The sequence below is a fragment of the Phocoena sinus genome, chromosome 15 (genome assembly GCF_008692025.1).
Source record: "Phocoena sinus isolate mPhoSin1 chromosome 15, mPhoSin1.pri, whole genome shotgun sequence".
In the NCBI taxonomy this organism is placed as follows: Eukaryota; Metazoa; Chordata; class Mammalia; order Artiodactyla; family Phocoenidae; genus Phocoena; species Phocoena sinus.
The window spans coordinates 18,680,046-18,704,020 of NC_045777.1; the positions used below are offsets into that span (position 1 = coordinate 18,680,046).

At 49.8% G+C, this 23,975-nt stretch overlaps 2 protein-coding genes across 2 annotated transcripts in view; one reads left to right on the forward strand and one right to left on the reverse strand.

Moving 5' to 3' along the window:
• CHD6 (chromodomain helicase DNA binding protein 6) overlaps positions 1 to 20,947 on the forward strand; it is a 213,826-nt gene extending 192,879 nt beyond the window's left edge. The window contains 9 exon segments of the mRNA XM_032605037.1: positions 184 to 400; positions 1,966 to 2,174; positions 3,286 to 4,869; positions 7,654 to 7,805; positions 8,188 to 8,394; positions 9,406 to 9,858; positions 11,485 to 11,679; positions 12,636 to 12,755; positions 17,750 to 20,947. Coding sequence (XP_032460928.1) covers positions 184 to 400; positions 1,966 to 2,174; positions 3,286 to 4,869; positions 7,654 to 7,805; positions 8,188 to 8,394; positions 9,406 to 9,858; positions 11,485 to 11,679; positions 12,636 to 12,755; positions 17,750 to 18,646 — 4,034 coding nt within the window. The 3' untranslated portion in view covers positions 18,647 to 20,947.
• On the reverse strand, positions 7,491 to 16,521 carry LOC116739994. The gene is made up of 2 exons (XM_032605038.1): positions 15,159 to 16,521; positions 7,491 to 7,503 (listed from the first exon to the last, which is right to left on the reverse strand). The coding sequence occupies exon 1, from the start codon at positions 15,950 to 15,952 to the stop codon at positions 15,311 to 15,313; it is 642 nt and encodes a 213-aa protein (XP_032460929.1). The 5' UTR covers positions 15,953 to 16,521; the 3' UTR covers positions 7,491 to 7,503; positions 15,159 to 15,310.
• Positions 20,948 to 23,975: the final 3,028 nt, after the last annotated feature.

The following is a 23,975-nucleotide window of genomic DNA, read 5'->3' on the forward strand; positions in this document are numbered from 1 at the left end:
AGTTGCAGCCCTTCCCACTGTGCCTAGCTCCCGAGCTGACTGCTGAACAGCAGCTACTTCCACTAAGTTACTAAGTCAGCTTTAGTTTTCTTTAAACGAAAGGGAAGGACAACCACCAAAAAACCCAGTGGCCTTTGTTTTAGTTCTGTTTGTAAATACTAATATCCTCACTGATGTTTGAAGCCCAGGATGGCTCCGACCCAGACAAATCACCCTGGCCAGTTTCGTCTGCACTCACAGCTCGTCTCCGACGCCTGGTCACCATTTACCAGCGCTGTAACCGCAAGGAGCTCTGCCGACCTGAAATCCTGGGACCAGGAAACCAGGGATACTGGGTCCAGGAAGAGATGTTCCGGAGGTCCTCAGAGATGGATCTCATCAACAAGGAAGCCCAAAAGAGGTAAAAGCCAGTGGCCAAAAGGGCGTACTGAGCTGCCCAATGGGTAAAGGTGACAAAGGGAACCCAACAGCTGGAGGGCAGGTGTGTCCAGTGTTCTCATATGGAGTCAGGTTGTCTCTAGAGTGAATTAAATCCAGCCTCCAACTGCAGTGGTGTTTTCGTGCTGACTGGGGAGTCTGGTGATATCTAGGACACCCTCTGTTCACAGTTCCCAGACTTGTGTGATTTTCCAACCTTACCCTCTTCCCTAAGTTGGACCCCGGTCTCTGGGGATGTGATTTAAACACCACACTAGCATGTATCAGATGATATTCGTTCAGCAGCAAAGTGAATAGTGTGCACTGAAGTTGTCTTATTGTAGCCAACAGTCCTTATCAAGCCTTTGAGAACAATAAGTACCATAAAATGCCAGCCCAGAAGGAAGGAGTTACTTGCCCATCTGAGAATTAAGGTAAAAATGGCTGCCCAAGGCCAGCACAGGCTAAGAACGATGCCAGGAGAGCAAATCAACAGAGCTGCTGTTCTTTGAGTCTTTATATCTCTCCGTCCTTTTGATGTAACATCCAGTGAATTGAAAGAATGCCACATAGTGAATTCAATTATTGATACTTCTGTATACTCCTGGCTTTATGAAATTTGGTAATTCAGGGAGTAGATTTCTCCCATCTAGCTCCTAAGAGAGAACCAGAGCCCCTTCTTCCCTGCTTCTCACTCTTCCACTGACCCTCTCACCCCTCTCCTAGCTGCGTACCGTGCCCAAGAGCCCCTGGTGAAGACTACAGTGGTATATAATAATCCATTTTCCTTAAGTCATTATCTTAATCCTGCAGGATATAAAATCTAGAGAACCTTCGTGTCCTAGGAAAGATTATCGTTGTGGGCAACCTGCCTACGTAAGACCAGGAAGGAAGCCAGTGTGAGATGGGAGTCAGGGAGGTGGGTGGCTGAGGGAGTCTCCTCCCTGCTGTGGACCAGTTTCTCCCTCTGTAAAATGAAGGAAGTGAATTTAAGGGCTTGAAAGGTCCCTCTAGGATTCTGTGATTCTCTGTTGTCGTACGGCAGAATGTTTAAGCATATAGAGTGCTTTTAAATTAAAATCTTTATCTCCCACAAGAGGAAATGAACTAGGTAGTTTGTAAAATTAATGAATCAAGGGGACTTCCCTGGTGGTCCAGTGGTTAGGACTCCATGCTTCCACTGCAGGGGGCTCAGGTTCAATCCCTGGTCAGGGAACTAAGATCCCGCTGCTCAGGATGGCCAAAAATGCTGTGCAGTACGGCCAAAAATAATAATGAGAATAAAATAAAATTGGTGAAGTAAGATCTCAAGTACGCACACATGATTTGAAGGTGGTGGTAGAGGCTGAGGGGCTGCTGTGTTATAAGCCCCTCCACCCAAGTCAACCTGAATAAAAATAAACAGTAAAATAGACCCGCTCTGCCTGCTCTCTTGACTTCCTGGGCTCTCCCAAGTAGGTGCTCAGTAAATAGTTGTTGGCCTTTTTTAACTGAAAAAAAAAAACCAAGAAAGAAAACAGCTTACTCTCCTTCTGATTCCCTCTCTAGGTGGACTAGGAGAGAGCAAGCCGACTTCTACAGAACAGTGTCTTCCTTTGGTGTCGTTTATGATCAAGAAAAGAAAACCTTTGACTGGACGCAGTTTCGCATCATTTCCCGTTTGGACAAGAAGTCGGACGAGAGCCTGGAGCACTATTTCCATAGCTTCGTGGCCATGTGCCGCCACGTCTGTCGTCTGCCAGCCTGGAAGGATGGTGGTGAGGACACTCTCTGTCACTATATCCCAGGTGGGACAAGGAGAGAACGTGCTTATTTTCAAGGTACAGAGTTAGGTATAACTATAGACGCAGAGCCGACGTGAAGAATTCAGGTAAAGACCAGTGGGTTTTCACAAATCCATGGACTTCTAATCGGGTCCACCCTCATAAAATAAAATCTCTCTCCCAAAATGATGTGATTCCAACGAAAATTGAAATTCGGATTAAAATGTCACAGAAATATTAAGAAACTACTATTAATTACCTTTTCCAAAGTATGCTTTTTTTTTCAAGTCTCATAGAGAATTATCCTACTATGAGCTTTGCACTTTCCTTAGATTAAATCTTAAATGTTTTCTCATGCGTTGACTTGTAGCTGTGGAAAACTAGTGGCCGTCATTTAAACTCCCTAGGCTCCACTAGAGACCTTTTCTAAGAAATTTCTTCCTGGTTGGAATTTGCAGCAGCTTCCTCCTTGTCCCTCTGCAGTCTCGTACTCATAGATTAACTTGCTCTGGACCGTATGACTGTATTCTGGGAAAACTGAAACAAATGTTGAGCCTATTCAGTGTGGGTTCTGGGCTGGCGGCAGCATGTACAGACACCCCACGTTCTGCCCGCGTGTGGCACACTTAGGCTGTTTTCTTTAAAGCCAGGGAGCTGCACAGATCGGAAGGATCTGGACCTTGGAGTCATGCTGATAAGACTTGGACTGGAGTCCTGGTTCTGCCACCTTGAGCAAGTTAGCTTATCTGAGCCTCCTTCCTCATCCTTACATGAGGATAACGATGGTATAGCATAGAGTTCTTGGAAGAACTAAATAACAGCCATAAAGTACCTAGTTAGAAGGTACCTAGTCCTCCTTATTGACCGGGAACTAATATTTCCCGAACTGGAGTTTTCAGGCTCTTCTTTCACCTTCAGTGGTCTGTCCGTGTTTCATAAAAACCTTCCCTTCTCTTTCAGCTTTTCAGTTTAGTGGGGCCACTAAGGCCCTGCCTTGCTGAGGACCCAGGGACTCAAATTATAAGATCAAAGATGCAGGTGCTCAGGTGGGCAGGAAGTGTCCAAGGGCCACCTTAAGTGACAGGCTCTGTGTTCCCCTTTGCAGGCCCCCCAGATCCCAGCATCTGCGTTGAACCCATCACTGAAGAGCGGGCCGCGAGAACCCTGTACCGCATTGAACTGTTGCGGAAGGTCCGGGAGCAAGTGCTGCAGTGTCCTCAGCTGCACGAGCGCCTTCAGCTCTGCAGGCCCAGCCTCTCCCTCCCCGTCTGGTGGGAGTGTGGAAAGCACGATCGGGACCTGTTGGTCGGCACTGCCAAGCACGGGCTGAACCGCACCGACTACTACATCATGACCGACCCCCAGCTGTCCTTCCTGGACGCCTACAGAAACTATGCCCAACACAAAAGAACCGACCCCCAGGCTCCAGGGAGTCTCTGTTGCCTTTACCAGACCAACTCCAAACTGTATGAGTCTCTTGCATACACTCAGATGAGCAGGACTTCCGAGTCCCTTGAAAATGAACCTGAGAATCTAGTGAAAATAGAAGGTAGGGATGATCATCTTGGTCCACCTCGGGGCAGCTTATCTGACATGACTTGTGAAAACTTTATTTCTAAAGTGCAGGATGTCATTTCCATCACGCATGATGAGAGTCTGCTGCCTGAGTCCTTGGAGAGCATGATGTATGGTAAGAAAGCACTAAGCCAGGAGCCAGTCTCTTTTCAGGAGAGCCCAGGTACCAATACCAAGTCCAGACAAGATGCCGTGGCTCTCGCAACAAGCAGAGATGGCAGCTTCCAGCCTGGTGGCCACGAGGCAGAAATAGCCTCAGGCCCCTCTTTTATGGATACATTAGAAGCAGGAGTAGCTCAAATGAACATTAAAAATGGAAAACATTTGCTGGTGTCTCTTTCACAGGAAGGGGAACTCTGCTGCAGCGAGGCAGGGCAGAGACCTGAAAGCCTTGGGCAGCTGGAAACCAAATGCATAGCCTCCCCTTCCTTGGACCAAGGAAATGAGAGCGGGTTTGTTGACATGTGCAATCTGAGTGTCTATGACTCCAAAAGAAACCTGTCATCAGATCAGCAGTTAATTGATTTATTAGAATGCAAAAGTTTAGAAAGTAAATTGATTTTGGGTCAGAACCACAGTGATGAGGAGGACGAAGAGGAGGAAAATGAGGAGGAAAACCTAGACCTGGCCGCAGGCACGCGGGAAAGGCCAGAGGTGTCGCCTCTTACCGAGCCCACTGCTCGTATGGCAGGGGAGAAGAGCCGCAGCGGCTTTCTTGTGGACGAAGCCAAGAAAGGAAGCCTGGCGGCCAGAAGCCAGCATCCTGGACCGCAGGGCGCTTTTCTTCCCGCAGCCTGTCAGTGTCACTGCAAACACATGGAGAGGTGGACGCACGGCCTCGAGAATGACCAGTTTGAAGTGGAGAAACCCCAGGGTTACAACCCAGACCCGTACAAAAGCAAAGCCAATAATGTCACAATGGGGGGCGAGCTCACTGCTGTTCCGCCAGAGCTGTTTCAGGTGAAGCATGAACTTTTGAAAGAACCCTGGAAAGAAAGTGCAGAAGGGAAACAAGGTTTCCCTACATATCTGGAAGGGAGTGAACTCAAGGCAGAAGACGTGGATTTTGAGAGTAAAGATGATTATGATAGAGACGGGAACTGCCAGAGTCAAGGTACAGTGTGTGGGATCTTGTATTTTGGATAAGCCAGTTCTCGCAAGGCAGGAAGGGCGCGTGGGGGGGTGTTAAGGGTTTTACAGCTTCTGGAAGGGACCTGCTCACACTCACCGTGTTGTTTAAAAGCGAAGGTCACAGGCCTTGGTCTGAAAATGAGGCGGAGTAGCTTAACTCTGATCATTCCAGGAAACTGAGGATGATTGTAGATAATCGTAGCACCTTGGCTGTGTCAGCTGTGTGATTTGGGCAGGGGCTGTGTGCTGTTATATGATAGATGCCAGACACAGTGTTGAGGGAAAGGAATTCATTCTTCCACCAGGTAAAGTGCTACAAACTGGGTTAAAGTAGAACAGCCAGGGAACGCCAAGAACCTGCAGTTTAACGGAGGTGCAGGTAATTTTTCAGGAACGCCACAAAAATACAAATAACCATGATCTTTATTAAGGTGAGCAAAGACTGTGCCGTTTGTTCACGTGTATGTCAAAACCCTGTGTTGTAATGTCGGTGCATTGGGTTGAGATTCCTTTAAGTAACTCAACAGAAATAAGAATAGCCAAATTACATGCCACTCAATAAAAAATGCAGATATATTTGATCTTTTTAACTAGGGAAGTCTTAGGTACTGAAGGGATTTTAAAGTGTTAATCTAGGTGACCCTGAGATTTGTATATGCTTTGCAGGGACGTGAATACAGTGATTAGAGATCCTGAGCAACAACAAATGGGTCTTAACTTTGTCACTGTTGTCTTTATGTCATCAGACCCAAGAGGACATATTAGGTGAACAAAAGATGGTTCTGTTTATCCTTGTCAGAAAAACAAAAAATACCCTGTAGGTGCCTGGCCTGGTGCCAGGGGCCGAGTGATGTTCAGGGATTCAGGCAGGCCGGCCCCTCCCCCCAGGACAGTGACTTCATCTGAAGAGGGAAACCCTGCCCTGGGTTGTCCCACTTCCTTTTTATTTCTGAACTCCCACCTTTGGTTTTAGCCTCGTGATAACTTGGGAAAGGTTTTGAACCCAAATTAAAATGTACACACCAGCCAAGCTGAGGACATAGAAACTGAACTGAAAGGAGCTTCATCGGCCTGTGGCCCCAGCCAACCGAGAAGGAGCCAGCCCAGACCTTGCCCCAGGCCATGAAGGGTCCCTGCCACGTGTGGAATGACATGTATACATTGCTCTTGGAACTCTGTTGTGGGGGAAATCAGCGAGTCCTGGGCAATGTAGACAGTCCAGTGAGGATGGGCTAGAGGAGAGCTGTGCTGGCCTGGACTTCCTCTGGTGGCCGTGGCTTCCGGCTGGGCTGGGCTGGGCTGGGCTGGGCTGGGCTGGGAGACAGCAGTGAACTTGATAGGCTTTGGTGAGCATCGCGCACACTCGGCCGGGGGGGGGGGGGGTGTCCCTAGCACCAGTGCTTTTAGAGACGCTTTGACAGACCCCAGGGGTCTCCTCCACACGAGATGTGGGAGAGGTGAGGCAGAGGGGGTTGCCCTATTTCTGAGGATGGAGCTCGGCCGCTGAAGGAGCAGTAACTGGCACAGCTGTCAGGGCCAGCGCCCGGGCTCGTGGCTCCTTCTCCAGGGTTTTCCCTCACACAGCATTCCGCTTTTTTCTTAAAATTTAAGTTCAGCTTTTCTGCTTAAAGCCTTTCAGCGGTGCTCCCCATTGGATCTAGAATAAAATTCAAATTTTCCATCCTGGCCTGCAGAGCCCAGCATGTTCCCGATGATCCTGCCCCTCCGCCTCATCTTTGTACTTTTCCCCACTGCCTCCTCATCTTCCTGGTGGTCTCTTCTTTGACAGGTCCTCTCTGCCAGCCTTCCCTCCTCCCAGTCGGTTTTCCCTCTTATTCCCTATCATGACACCTTGTCTCTTTCCCTTTATGGCCCTCACCCTGGTTTATAATTGTAACTATTCGTTTAGAATTAGTGCATTTTCCCAACTGTCTTTCCCTCATGGAGCTGTAAGAGCCTAGAAAGCCAGGGTCACATCTGTCTTGTTTATCCTTGAATCCCCTGGCCTAGCAAGGCCCTGCTCCTGGTGGTGGGGGTGGGGGGGGTCTCTACGGCCCCCTGGGAGACTTGTTGCACAGTCAGAAGTGAGTCCATCACGTTTCAGAGGATAGACGTTCCGTGTCATTTCACCACGAAAGAGGTTCACAACTTTTCCTGGACGTTATGCTACACACAGTTCATTCCCTGTCATCTCCATTAAGTGGATCTTTGAAGATCCATTTCAAACGTGATAGTAAACATTCACCACTGAAGACTGAAAGAATGAGTGGCATTTCCATTCCTTTCCATCAGTGAAGTACTTTAAACGTTCTAGGTTTCTTTGCATCATTTTTTATATAAATCAGGTCTATTTTACCTTTGTTGTAAGTTTCAGGACTTTTCTTCCTTCATCATAAATACCAGTCTCTTGCTGTGTTACATTTCCTACACTATCCCCACTTCTGTATCAGAGCATAACGTTCACTTTCCTCTCATCCACTGCACCAAATGGGAAAGCCTCTTTTACGGTCCTTCATCGTCGTCGTTGTTTGGTTGTGGATGCAAACTCTTATTGGGTGACTTGCATGGGTAGCCCTAGAGCAGGTCGTGCCTTTATGGCTTATCCGATAGAGTGCTTCTGGAAATAGAAAGTATGGTAATTAATAATTCAATTAAAAATAAATGAGCACACACTGGGCTAATTAAAAAACAAGATCAGACTTCCTCATCTTTCAGATCACTAGTATCTCCCAAGCGTCTAATTCATTTTTTTAACCTTCCTTCCTAGATTATCCAGGGAAATACTCTGAGGAGGAGAGCAAGAACTCGACCTCGGGCATCGTAGGGGACCTCAGGGACAACCTGCAGGAGGCACGGGCTCCCACCATTGCACAGCTGCTCCAGGAGAAAACCCTCTATTCCTTCTCCGAGTGGCCAAAGGTACCCAGAGCTTGCACACTCCACCCAGAGCATCCTCAGCTTTGACTCCTTTCCTTTAAACCTTTTAGAATATTTCTGAGAAACAGACTCAGACAAATGTTTAGTATCTTTAAAAGATACTAGTTATGTGACATTAAAGATACATGCACCTAATTAGACCATAAGACAGAAGTGTCAGCTTATCTTCGTATTTACAGCGCTGTGGCTTTTGATCTTTGTTGTCTGGACGATACCATTTCTTTTAAGACTTGTGAGTCCATTTGTGTGTGCCCTTTTCTAATCAGTTCCTTCTGGTTAAAAAACTTGCCACTTGATTTCAGGGGATTCTGTGAATTTGGGTAACTTGGTACTTATTCCTCAGAGCTTTTGTTCTTTTTTATAGGATCGCGTGATAATTAACCGCCTGGATAACATCTGCCATGTGGTGTTAAAGGGGAAGTGGCCCTCCAACCAGCAGTATGAGCCCTCGGCCGCGCTGCCCACCCCCGTGTTAACCAGCGGCGCTGGTCCCCGCAGCAGCCTTTCAGAGCCAGAGGCATCAGAACATGTCTTCAGCAGTGGCGCAGCGTTGGTGGCCCAGATGCAGAAGGTGAGCTGTAAGAATGTCCTTGACCTTGAAACAAAGGAGGAGGACGCTTTGCACTTCTTAATTGAGTCATTTATTCAACAAATACTGAGTGGATAGGAATTTTTTTCTTTCTTTTTTTGGGGGTCAAGCCATTAGTGTTCATTGAGGAATCTGGATTTTATCCTGTAGGCAGCAGAGGCTGTAGTTTTGGAGCCGGGAAGTGCGTGAGGAAAGTGTGTTTGAGGCTCAACGGGAGTGGTGTGCAGCTTCATGGGAGATGGGGGTCAGGGAGGGGCTGTGCCTCCAGGGCTGGGAGGCAGGTGGGCATCTGAGGAAGAGATAAGTTCTAGACCAGCTTAGTGGCAGAGTGGCTCCGAAGAAAGGGGGGGAGTTGGCTGGCAGGTCGTGATGACTGATGACTATATGAGGAAGGGGAGGCGTGAACAGATCGGGATATTCAACACTTGAGGACTGAGAACGGTGGCAGCAGGTAGAAAGGAGGGGAGTCAAAGCAGGCATGAGTTTTATTTGTGGTTTATAAACTCAGAGGTCAAGTTTAAGGACACGTGGTTATTAGCACACTAGCTCTCACTCAGCTGCACACTGGACTCCGCTGGGGACCTTGAGAAGCTCCAGATTCTGACTGAATTGGTCCGGGGTGTAGACTCGATATTGGCTTTTTTTTTTTTTTTTTTTTTTTTTTTTTACTTCCCAGTTGATTCTGATGTACAGCTGAGGCTGAGATTCCCTAAACTATGATCTTGCAATTCCAGGTGTATAGTTCATGGACTAGCAGCTTTCACAGCATCTGGGAACTTGTTAGAAATGCAGAGAATCTCAGGCCCGCTGAGGTTGAATCGGCATTCTAACAAGCTGTCCAGGTGATTTAGTAGTAAAGTTTGAGAAGGTTTGAGTTAGAAGTAGTTCTGAGAAGGTGATTACTAGCCCCAAGGAAATGGGGCCTAGAAAGAGCTGGCATTCAGCCACAGAGGTGGCGTTCAAACCTCTCTTGCCACATGTGTGTGTTCGCAGGAGAGCTTCTTGGCTTCGGTATTCACAAAGGAGGAACAGAAGCACAGGCGTCCTTATGAGTTCGAGGTGGAGAGGGACGCAAAGACCCGGGGCCTGGAGCAGTTCCCCGCCACCCACGGGCACCCCCCTATCGTCCTCAACGGCTGGCATGGAGAGTCAGCGATAGACCTCTCCTGCCCATCGGAGGGGTCCCCGGGGGCCACATCCCCTTTCCCAGTGAGCGCCAGCACCCCTAAGATTGGGGCTATCGGTTCACTTCAAGGAGCCCTTGGCATGGACTTGTCTGGGATTCTGCAAGCCGGCCTGATCCATCCAGTGACTGGACAGATCGTCAACGGAAGCCTCAGGAGAGATGACGCTGCCACCAGGAGGCGGAGAGGGAGGCGGAAGCATGTAGACGGAGGCGTGGACCTCATCTTTCTGAAGGAGCCGACACTCCAGGCGGGGATCTTGGTGGGTATATGAGCCACTAAGTACAAACATTGACCTCTGTACACTGAGCAACAAACCCTTCTTCCTCAGACACAACACTTTTTGATTATGGATCTTTTATCCCTATTTCAATTGTCCTGCTTATCTTCTCGTCATCAGTTGCTCCCAGTCTCTTTTAGAAATAGGTATTAGTCCATCGAGGGCCCTTAACCTGCATGCAACCTGGAAAAACGAACCAGGAGGTCTCACCATTTCACACAGTAACAGCCCAGCCTCCAGTGTCTCGGAGCCACTGGTGATCCAAAGAGTAAAGCAGAAGCAGGGCTGTGTTTGCAACAACGTTGTTCCAGGTCAGTGGGCTTTCCAGGAGCTGGGGTTTGGGAGTCAGGACGTCCTGAACATTAATCCTGGCTCTGCTGCTTGACCTGCTGGCCACCTTGAGCCTCCCCCCTTTGCTCCTCTGTAAAGAGGGGGCTGCAGCTTCTACCACAGAGGGTCGCTGTGAGGCTTCCTGAGGTCACACTAAGGTGTTCTCAGCTCAGAGATCCTTGTAAACAACAGAAGAGGGCAGAAACTGCACACCTGGTCCAGAGGAGTCCCCTCAGACTTTGTTTAGTGTGTTGAAGACCACTGACTTCTCTCTTTGTATTCTGATTTTTCCCATTTATTGAATTTTGAGCTCCGAAACAGGAATCACGTTTCATGTTTTCTTACTTGAAAAGGAGTAATAATGAACAGTACTTATTGAGTGCCTTTGCCAGGCACTGCATTCAGGGTTTTACATGATTGTTCTGTGTGATTTTCACAAAAACCCTGTGAAGGTGTCGTTACTATTCCCATTTTGGAGATGAGCAAACTGAGGCTTACAAGCGTTAAATAATTTGCCCAAGATTATCCAGGTGGTAAATGGCAGATCAGGGAACCAAACCAAGGACTTGGTTCTCTAGAGCCAGAGAGCTCCGCTGTATCGCTTGGTATATGTTTCCCTCTTAGACTTTCTATGTAATTTGGGAAGCTGAAATGGCAGGTTCTCGCCCTGTCCAATCCTCCAAGTCTATCAGAAGGTTGTCTCATTTTTTAGAGGTGCAAAGCCAGTTTTCCTATAATGATTGTAGAATTCCAATGGAAGAAGTGAAACCTTTTTCCTTGGCCTCAGAGTATTTTGAAAAATTTATTATGCAGATATTTATTCAGCACTGACATTGTACTTTATCAGCAGACCCCACATAGGCATTGGGGATACAGAGATGAGTAAGACAGGCTTTGGCAGTGCTGAGAGAGAACTAGGTAAGGCAGCTGCAGCGTGGTACTTTCCGTTGTGGGAAAACCTGTGACGAGTGCTACGGGGGAGAGGAGCGGGGTGGCCAGTGTCGCCGGGACTGTCAGTGATGGTGACAAAGGCGGCAAGAGGGAACCTGAGCAGACAGGACGGTACGGAAGTCTACCGCGGAGACGAGAGGGGAGAGGAGCTGTCGGGTGGAGGGAACGCCCAACACGTCAGAGCTTCTGTGGGGGCTTCGTAGTCAGGCACAGGCAGAGTCATGTTCTGGTGGGAAGATGCAAACAGCACCATATGTGTTTTCCTTTGAGAAACTAGTTTTCATTCTGTCGTGATGAACTGCACGTACTTGTCTTCCCTTTGTCCAGGAGGTCCACGAAGACCCAGGGCCGGCCCCCCTGAGCACCTCACACCCTTCTGAAGGGCCAGTGCCTGCCACTTCGACCCCGGAGCCGGCCCCGGTAGCCGGCAGCCAGCCCGAGAAAGCCATTCCCAGCAAGAGCCTGCTGGACTGGCTGCGGCAGCAGGCAGACTGCCCCCTCGAGGTCCCTGGCTTTGGCGCGGTGAGTGTGTGTCGGTGCCGTCTCTGACGCGAAGATGCTGGGGGGGGGCCAGGAGGACCAGGAAGCCTGAGAGAAGTCGGTGTCCACTGAGGACATCATTGTAAAGTGGAGAAAAACAGTTTAAATTCTGGTTACGTTTTCCAGTAACAGAAATTACAGCCCAGATCAGAATGCCATGCCGGAAAGTAGACGTGAAAATCTTACGAGGACAGAACTTGCCCAAGCTCAGCCCTCCCTTCCCCCAAATGATCACATTCATGAGCTCACAGAGAATCCTTTCGGTTGCATAAGCGCTGCCACTTTGTGGAAATGTTCCTGTGTATTCTTTTCAAGTTACTGCATCGCCACTTTGAGGTGATGGGTTAGTTGCAGTTACTGCTCGGGAACTTTTCCTCAGTTCCTCTTACTGCCTCTGCCCTCAGTCCTCCACACTAAGAATCTGGAGGAGAGGGCTCCTGAGTGCCGGAATCTTCTCTTGGTTTTTCTGTTTCTCATTTGCTCGTCAACCCCACCACCACCTTTGTCCTGGGTACATCTCATTAGTAAGACGCGGCAGGAGAAAGCTCCCAAGGAAAGGAGAAGGATGCATTCACAGATGCACACCCTCCAGAGACAGACAAAGCCCGCCAAGTAGGGAGCAGTGAAGAGAGAATCCGAGACAGTGATCAGGGGGAAAGCGGAGCCCTGGGAAACTGGTGGGTCAGCCAGGTGCTCTGGTCTGGAGGGCCAGGAGGCGCCCACAGGAGACTTGTCTTCCGGCTTTGCTGCAGGAACACTGTGGCTTCGAGGACAGAGCCTGGCTGAGGGCCAAGGGGCTGTTCCTTCAGCCTAACCTGACGGGTCCTGTGCAGAGGGCCATGAGCGAGAAAATAGCAAAACCAGCTGAGAGGCACCACCCTCATCAGAAGAATCTGTGGCAGAATGTTTTGTAATGTTGGTTTCCATTTACCTCCTAGAATTTTTCAGACAAACCCAAGCAGAGGAGGCCACGCTGTAAGGATACTGGAAAATTAGACATCAACTCCCTGAGTGGGGAAGAGAGGGTTCCTGCCGTCCCCAAGGAGCCAGGCCTGAGGGTAAGGAATACGGACCTCGCGGTGGAGCCCGGCCTTACAGACTCAGAGAGAAAGCTCCAGCAGCGGAAGGCGGTAGCCAGGCGACCTTACCAGGGGACCAGGAGCTCCACGGGAGGTTGCTAAGCAGTGATAAGTGGTGTTGGGGTGTTTTCACCAGCAGCATGGCCTCCGTGGTCGTTTGTTTTCAACCTTGACCTCCGAAACTTTTGGCTTAAGTCTGTACTTAAACCATTCCCAAAGCCTGATTCCCAACCCGCTCCCCCTGTCCCGTGCTCCCCCCACCACCCCCATTTTAGACAGTTCAGGGAAAAATACCTGTTAACCCTTATCAGGAGTCTGTTTCCAGTGTTTAACGAACTTCATTACTGGAAATTTTCATTTTCCAATCAAAGTTTTTCTGGCTACCATTTAAGACATTTCCTCCTATTCCGTCCTGGCTGGCAATGAAAAACAGCTGACTCCAAGCATTGCCCTCTTCCTATTATAGAATCATGAGCCTGGAAGCGACTTCAAAGCCATCTGCAGATGCTTGTAGTGGAATGAGTCTGAGTTAATTATCGTTTACAGATGAGTACAAATTTGGAATAGAAAACTCGTAACCTCCAGGGGGCGATAACATTTCAACCTGAAAATGTGTTGAGCTTGGGCAAATGATACACAAATGTGCTTTTAACCTCCTCGTGGGGCTCTGCCCTCCCTGGGTTGTCCTCTGAACTGGCAGGCTCTCCTGAACGCCTTCCTTAGTGCTCTGCCAGCTACGGCTTTCCTGGGTATGAATTCCCTTCTTAGGGGGATTTCCTGGATGCCGTTTCTTTTTTTAATTCCAAGAGACCACCCACCCTAGTCATTTCCTGCTCGTTAATGTTCCCAAGGAGCTTGTTCCTGATTTGGTCGCCTGGAGGGTCACTCCTCCAGCAGCCCGACAAACACTGCCCTCGCTCATCCCCACAGGCTGCCGTGGCCACCGGGGAGGAAGGCTGGGGCCCACTGCTTGTTAGAAGGTTTGTCGCGTTGGAAAAGCTGCCCTTTGCTCCCCTCTCTTGCTTTATCCTGGGGAACCCACACCTTAGACCCGCTCGTGCTGTACAGACTGATTCCACATCGGTTCTCATCCCTCTGTCTCGCTCGGCCCCTCGCTCTCCTTTTGTCAGGAGACAACCCCAGTCCTTACTTGGTGGAGTCTCTGACCTCTTGGTTTAAGGACGTGGTTTCCCCCTTGACTTTCTCATTTCTTTCTACATGTCTAACAATTTCCCTCACGTTCTCTGGAAATTAACGTTCATCATTCCCCCTGCAGGCGCTGACCCCCTGCCAGAAAACTCATTTCTGAGCTGTCTTTAGGAGCCAGCCTCTTACCAGAGGTGTGCTTTCCCTCCTTTGTTAAATGAACTCAGGCCCTGCCTCGGGGTCCTTTGCCTGCAGTAAGGCCTGAACAGAAAGCACGCGTCTGCCTGGTCCTCGGGACCGGAGCCTCTGGGGTATGCTGCACTCTGTGTCCGTCCCCTAGACACCTTACCATTTCTCCTAGAAACACATTCAGATCCTGCAAGGAACTTCTTCCTGCCTTTAGCCTTTTCTGCCGAGTGTGCAGCCAAGCCCCACAGACAGCATCACACAGGCTGCGGTCAGGCCGCGGAACTCAGCTTTAAGAATGCCCCCTGGGGGACTTCCGTGGTGGCCCAGTGGTAAAGAATCTGTCCTGCAATGCAGGGGACCGGGTTCGATCCCTGGTCGGGGAACTAAGATCCCACGTGCCACAGGGCAACTAAGCCCATGCGCTACAACTACTGAGGCCACGTGCCTCAAACTATAGAACCCATGTGCCCTGGAGCCCATGCACCACAATTAGAGAAAACCCACATGCCACAACTAGAGAGAAGCCCGAGCGCTGCAACTAGGGAGAAACCCGAGCACCGCAACGAAGATCTCACGTGCTGCAACTAAAGATCCGATACAGCCAAAAAAAAAACAGGATGCCCGCCCGGCACATAGTGGTCGCTCATCATTAAATGTGTGCGCACACGCACATGCCTCTTCTTTTATATGTGAAGCTGTGTTTGTTTGACATACGTGTGTGTAGTGGGGGTTCTTTTTGCTTGTTTCTCGCTGAGCCATTTGACAGTAAATTGCAGAGATGCCGTGTCACCCCTAAATACTTAAGCATGTGTCTCCTGAGAATGTTTTCCCCCATCACTATTACCACCATCACACACGTTATTATTAGTAATATGTTGTAGCTAGCCCATATTCTGATTACCCCACTTGTCCCAGAAATGTCTTTCAGGGCTAGTTTCTGTTTTGCTTTGTTTTGTTTTTAGGACTTTTAAACCAGGGTCCTCATACTGCGTTTGGTTGTTAGGCCTCTTTCCACTCAGGGAATGTCTGTCGGCCGAGCCTACTCACCTTCCTGGGAGGAGTAAGTAGGTTTTGGTCACCACCCCCTTCTCTGCCTCCGCCCAGGAGTTAAGTTATAGAGCTGGAACACGCAGGCTTTGGAATAAATGCTGCTGTGTATTGGTGAAGAAAGATGTTCTAGGGTCGGAGCGCCTGTGCGGTCATCCACGCCTGCAGCGTTGCTGAGCGTCTGCCCCTTCTTGTCTGCCTCTCCTTGCCCTCCCCACAGCCTCCCCAGGAAGAGGAAGCAGGTCAGTTCCCAGGCTGTAATTACCAAGAAGGAGAGCTGCCAAAGCCCGCCTTGCCCACGGTGTGTGGTCGCCAAGCTGTTGGGAGGGGTGTCGGCCCTGGGTGGGCAGCCACGGGCTGGCTAGGGTGATGCTTGCACCGCAGGAAGAGGCGGGGCCGACTCCCTCTGCCGGCTCGCCTCGCCGTGCAGGGGATGAAGCATTGTCCTCCTCAGCCGGGCCTTCCTGCGGCTGCTCCCCCTGCGGCTGCTCCCCCGCTCTGAAGGTGGGCAGGCAGCCAGCCTGGGCCTTCTGGGCAGGTTCCCGGTTCTGAAAGGGCCCAGCGTTGTCTATACCAGTGGTTCCCAGCAAGGGTGGGGACATCCTGGTACCTGAGGAGTGCGACTTGAACTTGGTGAGCAAGGCCACGGGGTCCAAAGGTCCTGCAGGATGCAGGTCGCCCGAAGTGAGCTCTCCAGCCCCAGATGCCCTGATGAGCTCAAAGTAAAGCATGTTGAAGAACGTCTGCTTTACATACAGCAGATTGTTTGAAAAGAAGGTGGGAGCGTTATTCATCAAGTTCGAGGTTCCTTTTCTTCCCAACAGAAAGGCTTCTAAGATTGAACAGGCCCTCCCACTGGAGAGTAATGAGGAGGGTGAGGATGAGCATTTGGGAGTATAAAGGGAAAAGACACAGCTGGGACTTTCCCCTGTCTCTCGGCTGTGGCTGGGCTACAGGGAACAGGTCTTGGAAAGCCTGTTAGTCGAGTGGTGGTTACTGTGGCCAGGCCCTGGGCTGAGATGGGCTTCCCAGCAGGGGCCTGAGGCTGTGGTCTCTCCAGAATGAGGCAATCTGCACTGATGGGCTCAAGATAGACCAGTGAGAAATGATACTTTTAGCCTGGCTCCGTCCATCACATCCAACCGTCTCTCTTTAGAGACAGGAACCAGCAGGAATAGCTCCCCAGGCATCATCCCCAGACCCAAGCAGCAGCTGAGGACAAACCAGCTTTCAAAGTGCCGGTGGCTGGTCACGTGTGAGAATCAGGTGGGCTAGGGCCACAGGGCCTGGGTTCTTGCTGCCTCTGTCACTCACCAACTGTGCCCTGGGGGCAAATCCTGCCCTTCTTGATTTGTGAGAAAGAAAGGTGACTGAACACAGCGGTTCCAGAGGTTTCTCCCTCTTCTACTTTTCTTTTTTTTTTTTTTGGCCACGCTGTGCGGCTTGTGGAATCTTCATTCCTTCTCAACCAGGGATCAAACCCAGGCCCTCGGCAGTGAAAGTGCAGAGTCCCAACCACTGGATTGCCAGGGAATTCCCTCTTCTGCTTTTCTAAACCAAGGCCTTTTGAGAAGACTTTTCTCCTCAAACAAACCATCATAAAGCTTTTTGTCCATGATGACCTGGTTTTTCTTTAATATTCTTTGGGAAATTCTTCGAAGGACAAATACAAGACCTCAAAAACAGCATTTTTCCTGGGGACTTGGGAACATTCAAGTGCACATTTTTCACGTGTGTATGAACCTCTGAACTCCCTATAAAATGGCTGTAACAGTAGTAGCGGCTCGTAGGGTGGGCATGGTGATGAATTGAGATCCTACACACAGAGCCCCAGGGCAGATGCTTGTTTCGTGTTACCGCCAAAAAGAGCAGAGAGCCGAGAGCCCTGCCGCTCTTCCGTATCACCACCCCCTTCGTTAGCACCTCCGACGGCCAGTTTCCCTCACTGCTGTGACTGCCTTTTAAGCAGAGACCTGTGGCGTCTTCTGAGGATCTGACTTAGGTGCCATTGTCCTCTCTCCCCCCACAGCTGGGGGCTTAGGTCAGGACTGAGATCTTCCTGCTCCCAAGCCCCATCCTCCTGCCCTGCTTTGTGGCTTCAGTTAAAAACCGCCCTGTGTCAGGAGGGAGCCGAATGTGGGGTCTGGCCGAGGGGTCTCAGCCGCAGGTCCCGACTGCCAGCCTCGGCAGCACACACGCTCAGATCAGGGTGAAGCAGAGAAGACTGGCACAGCCCTGTGCAAGGATGACACGGAAACTCATGAAGTTGTCCTTTTTTGTATTTTACACATGAAACTACTGTAATATTATGTCAGTTATCCCTCGATAAAAAAAAAGTCTCGACTAAAACTTGAGGTCCCTGGCTGGTTCCAGCTCCCAGTGCTCCGGCAGCCACTCCGCAGGGCGGGTGCCCCTCTACCGTGAGCACAGTGGAAGCGGCTCGGTGGTTTCAGGCTCTCAGCCTCAAGGGAGGCACAGAGCTGTGCAGCTCAGGGTGGGCAGGCGGACAGGAAAGGCTGGTGAGGAGCCCCCAGCTGCTCACCCGCCATCCAGTAACCTTCAGCGTCTTGTGTCTCTTCGTCCTTTTTCAGGGGTTTCTCCCGGAAAACAAGTTCAATCACACCCTTCCTGAGCCTGTTCTCCGAGACTCAGGCCCCCGCCGGAGGGGCAGGCGGCCCCGGAGCGAGCTCCTGAAGGCTCCCGCCCTCGTGGCGGACTCCCCCTCCGGGATGGGGCCTCTCTTCATGAACGGCCTGATCGCCGGGATGGACCTGGTCGGACTTCAGAACATGAGAAACATGCCCAGCATCCCCCTCACGGGGCTGGTGGGGTTCCCGGCCAGCTTTGCAGCAATGCCCACGGGCGAAGAGGTCAAGAGCACGTTGAGCATGCTGCCCATGGTGCTGCCGGGGATGGCCGCCGTGCCCCAGATGTTTGGGGTCGGGGGGCTCCTCAATGCCCCCATGACCACCACCTGCGCCTCGGCTGTGCCAGCGCCTTTGTCAAGCACAACGAAGAGTGGCACGTCGGCGGCTGAAAAGACTGCAGAAGACCAGCCCAGCGGCCGTGATGTCAAAACGGACACGTCAGCCGAAGACAAGCCCGGTCCTAGTCCATTTTCCAATCAGGCCGAACCTCCAATAACTACGAGTAGTCCTGTGGCTTTTAACCCGTTTCTCATCCCAGGAGTGTCCCCCGGACTCATTTACCCATCCATGTTTGTCTCCCCCGGCATGGGCATGGCTCTGCCGGCCATGCAGCAGGCCAGACACTCAGAAATAGTAGGTCTGGAGAGCCAGAAGAGGATGAGGAAGAAAACAAAAGGGGACAACCCGGACCCCAGCCCAGAGCCTGCACCCGGGTTGGAGAGGGAGCCGGGCGGTGCCCAGAGCTGCCCCGAATCCAGGGCCCCCGCGCCTCCAGAGAGAGGACACGTAGCACAGGCCGGCGAAGGGGGCCCCCAAGACTCTAACAGTGTCACCAATTAGAACTTTTTCATTGAAGAAATTCTTATGACTTGTAAGTTTCTTATCCCATCAAGGTTTGTTACTTCCCTCACACTTCACTGTCATAAGAACCTGTGTTTCCATAAGTACTATTACCTACCTGATTTCCTGTCTGAGAAGTATGGTAACAGATGTTAATAGTCACAGGGTCTTGCCACGTCATCAGCTAAGTGTCGTTGACCTAGTGTAGGAGGCGCAGAATCCTCACTCCGTTACCCAGTCGTTCATTCCAGCAATCGTAGTTAGTGCAGACGTGGGGACACGCCCTGCCCCCTTCTCTTCCAAGTTTCCCACTTATTTGAGGAGGAAAAATGGCAAAGGAAAACCGTCTAGGGATTTACCAGTGAAGAAGGGCCGAAGGAGAGGCAGAGAGCAGCTCTTTTTTCCATGAGCTGTGCTGAATGGGAAGAATGTGTTGGGGAACCAAAAAGCACAGAGGAAGAAGTGCTGGTGCATATTTTTTAGTTAAAATATTTCCCAGTTTTATCATGATTACTAAACGAGTAGGATAGGCAGAAGTATATAATTAATGGTTGAAACCACGTATGTTCATTTCTTTCTAAAACAGAAACCTTACTGGTAGTAACACCTTTGTGGGTTTTCAGGCACCTGCAGCAAGAAGAAATACCGATGGGGCATTACTTGATACACACGCATCCCCCCTCTCCCAAGTTAACAGGGGGTTCTCAGTACGAGAGAGCTGTACACACCTTGAGCCGTTGCCGGCGACGATGGGGGTGGAGGACTGCACGACTGGCTGTGACCCCGCCGAGGCCTCTTAGGGACTGCTCTGGCCACTGCCAGGCCTCCTGGCTCCTAACTTCACGCTCCCCTTCGCCAAGAATCAGGCTCTTTCTGGAGCCTGCAAAGCAAACAGTCCCTCAACACTCTTAGACTCGCCAGGGTTTGAGGTTTGTACCACCTCTTGGAATGCGACTGTGAAAAGTTTTTTTCTTCTCTCCAGATTTTTCTCTACTCGGTTTATATTTTACAGTCGGACCCAGATCCCAAAGCATCAATTCAGTGGAGACCGTGTTGCAAATTAACATTATTCCCCCTTCTTCCTCAGCTGCCCAGGCCAGGCCCGGAAGAACCCGCCGGCCCCAGCAACCCTCACCTGCTTTCCTTCGCCCTCCCACGTGGTCCCTCCCTTCTGATGGTGTCACTTTTCACCCACAGTTCACACTCTTGAGACTTGAAAGAAGCTCATGGTTCAATCCCCAGGGGCACAGGGCTGTGCAGGACCGTCAGAAATGTTGGAAGTGTTACTAGTACCAGTTTCACCTTTTGTTGTCACAATTTACTGTATTTTTTACTTTTTCTGTTACAGTTTTGCTATAATTTATCAGAAGGTCCAAAAATTTGACATAACTATTTCAGTTTGCATTATTTATTTATGATGCTTTTGTCATTGTCTTTTATACATTTGGGATTATAAATTATGTAAATGTCAAAATGAGCATCTCAAAGAAGTCTGTTAAATCGCGGCCGGAAAAAAAAAAAAATCAATCAGCTGTATTTTCAAAAATTGGAGTCCCAGTTTTATGAATCAGAGTTATAAATCAGAAATTCTATAAACTGATCATATAAGAAGAATCCAGTAATTGAACAAATTCTATTTAATGACATCTTTGTAGCATAGATGATCTCTAATGCTGACAACAGATTTCTTAGAAATGCTGCTCTCTCTATTTAACTAACATTTTGTTCAGTTTTGCCTCCAGTGGAAGCAGAAGAGGTTTTTTCAGCTGTTAAATCCTGAAAATCAATATAATTTATTTATGTAAAAAAAAAATCACTCAATTGATATATTTTTTGAACCTTTTAAGTACTAATTTTCTTTTTATCAAGTAGAAAAAAAACTGTATTTGCCCTAAATCCTTAAAATACAAATGCTATAAAAATTCATGTATCTTGAAAGCCTTACTGCAAATGAGTATTATAGACATCCAGCAGAGCCTGGGTTTTCTTTGTTGTCGTTGTTTTGTATGGAAAAGCTGCTTTCCCCAGGTTCCACTTAGAGCCTACAGTAGGTCACAGGGTTCAATATGGATTTGATTTAAAAACCCACCAGCATGCTAAATCCCGTGTTATATCTTATTGAACCTGTATGTTAACTCTCTGGGTGTTTAGGCTTCTCTTTGACTGTTATTGTGTCCCTGTTTGCAAAATGAAAATGACACTCTGTGGATTATTTGCTCTGTAAGGCATAAGTGCTTCTTATGATTATTTTGACGTTTCCAAGAGCAAAAGCCAAATTTAAACTCTCTTCAGCAAACTTGAGCCTTTTCATCTAATTCCATGTCACTCACAGCCATAACCTTCCTGGATCATTCTTCACCCCATGTCTTACATAATAAATTGTCTGTGGTCTTGATCCTGGATTTAAAAAAAAAAAGTTTAAAAGTCAAATTTGTATTTGAGGACTTCAGTGGCACTTGGATGTCTCTTGCTGCCTGGGCATTTTTATGAATGCATCGTATGCACACAGGAATCCACTGTCTTTCCTAGGTGCCAGTTTATGCCGGGCACCCTGTTGGGGGCTTGTTAAATATCATTCATGAGGGTTGGCTTGATTTATCTCTTGAGCTACCAGAACACCCAGTTAAAACAGATGCCGTAGAAGGGGGTGCAGCACCGCACCTGCTACCCAGACTTGGGGCCTGAACGCTCGCAGCTGATGCCTCCACTCTCTTAAGCCCCATTTCATGGGCCCCACCTCAGGTCACACACCTGGGGCTTCAAGAGGGAACCTCTGTGGGCTGGAACAGGCCCCAAAACACAGAAATGCCTCTCAGTAGCTGAAGTTCTTGCGGCTTGTTAAGAACTTCGTGATCCTTAGCGTTGGGTAGCTGTGTCAGAAGTTATCAGTGAGGCTGGCAGGGAAGTGCCAAAGTCTCGGTGAGGCTGAGCCTGAGGAGCCCCACCAGCCTCACCCTTGCTGGGTCTCTTGCTGGTACCAACAGGTGGTGGATGGACAGCCTGGAGCATGGGTGGGCCATGGTTCCAGAAGGCCTGACGGACCTCTGCTACAGTCTGCTTTGTAGATCTTTAGATTTGTGGAGCCCTCCTGGGTAGAAGTTGTCAAGAGTCTTGGTTTCACTCTTGACCTCCAAGCCTGCCCCAGTAGATTCTACCTCCTCGTCTGAGGGCGGGGGAGTACAACTAGTCATGTACGTTGGGCTAGTGTTTTAATGTTTCGTGCGTGTTTACCATAAGTGACCTCATTTGTCCTCAGAGCATCTTGGTTGCTGGGTAGAGGGATGCTGGCGTCCAGTCTGCCTCACGAAAGCCAACGGAGAGGCTGCAAAGCTATCTCAACCACAGAGAACAGAGCTGGGATAGACAACCCCCCAACCCCACCAGCCTGAGGCCAGGACGCTCCAACCTTTGTGATACTTAGTCTGGGACCCCTCAGCCTCAGAGACCAGCTCTGACTGAATTACGCTTGGGAAAATTGGCACCGGGAAACATGGAACAGTTGTGTCATACCCTCTGGAAAACCTTATGCTCTATTCATTTATATCTTAAAATGGTTTCTTGCAAGAATTACTGATTCATTTGCCGGGTCTAGAAACCACAAATGGACCTCTTTCTCAGGTCAGCAGTGGGGTTCACCCAGCTCAGTGACTATCACCTTGGTTCTGGACCGTGGCTACTCAAAACCCAGTCTCCGAGGGACAGGAGCGTGAGGGCAGGTCCTCAGGACACACGGCTTGTGCTACCAAGTGGCCGGCATCATGACCACCCTCATAATCCACGCTCAGCGGGGTATCCGTGGGGTAAGATAGGAAATAAGGGAAAGGGATGAATAAAGTACCGGCTCCTATGAGGAAGGTGTTCCCCGCGATGTGTTTGGAAATGACTGAAGTTGGTGCTGTGGAAGCGCATCCTGGTGTCCCGAGCTCCCAAGGTCAAAAGGACAAAGGGAGCAACTAGGATGGGGGCGGGGGGAGGAGAGTGGAGGCCCTGGAAGAGCTGTGGTTCCCCTGGCGGAGGCAGGAGCAGCATTCCCACCTTCTCTAAGCTTCAGTTTCCTCTGTAGAACAGGGCTAATTATAACTTGAACCTATGGGGTTGTTGATGGGGTTGATGGAAATGATAAATGTCAAGTGCGTACAACTGCTTGTTACATTTGAGTCGTGTACCTTTACTCCTTTTAAATAGCTGGGGAGGTGAGGATTGCCAGTCCCGGAATGATAAGATAGTTAAATTAGGGGTGTAGCAGGGGAATCAAGGGTGAGGAGAATCTTGCTCCAAGCCCCGAGGCAAGTACAGAGTAGATCTGTGGTTGGACTCAAAGCACCTGTAGGAAACAGGTTTTCTGACTGTCTCTGTCCCTACACACAGGAAAGAAGTGGCCTTTTTTTGTGTGTGTGTGTGGTACGCGGGCCTCTCACTGTTGTGGCCTCTCCCGTTGCAGAGCACAGGCTCCGGACACGCAGGCTCAGCGGCCATGGCTCACGGGCCCAGCCGCTCCGCGGCACATGGGATCTTCCCGGACCAGGACACGAACCCGTGTCCCCTGCATCGGCAGGCGGACTCTCAACCACTGCACCACCAGGGAAGCCCAAGAAGGGGCCTTTTCACGCAAGCCCGTTGATCAGAGTGAACTAAAGGGGTGAGGAGACTATTGTGGGGCTGGGGGACAGGGCAGCTCCCGGGTCTGTGTAGCCTCCGTTGGGGTAGGGTTGCCAGATTTAGGGGAAAAAAGACACCCAGTTACATTTTAATTTCAGATAAACTAGTATTCTTGGTACACGTATATCCCATGCAATATCTGGTAGGTAATTATGCTAAGGTGTTTTTGGTTTATCTAGATTTCAAACCATTAAGGGACCAGGCATCCTGTTTTCTCCGGTCCCTTAATGTAATGACGCACATTTACTAGGAACTTCTTTGAGTGGGGCTTGTGCTTTATGGACATATTCCCAATCCCCACAGTAACACTGAGGTTACACCCATTTTACAGATGAGAGAACTGAGGTCCAGAGAGGCTAAGTAACACCCAATCACCCAGCTGATAAATGGCAAGGGATTTGGGGACACAGAGAAACCAATTCCAGAGCCATAAACTGGCCAATAATGGAGTCAGGTTGGGCATCTGGTCTGAGGCGTGGAGGAGGCTAACCCTCAGTGCAACTTTGTAAAACAGCAGTACACAGGGATGATGAGCAAGGGGAGAGGGGCTGATCTGGCCCGTGCGGCCCCCTGGCTACAGTGGCCAGCCCTGAGGCCAGAGGAGCCATGTCACCCAGGAAAGAAGGCATTTCCTTCCCCTCCTGCTGTGCGAGCCTGGGGGCGGTCATGG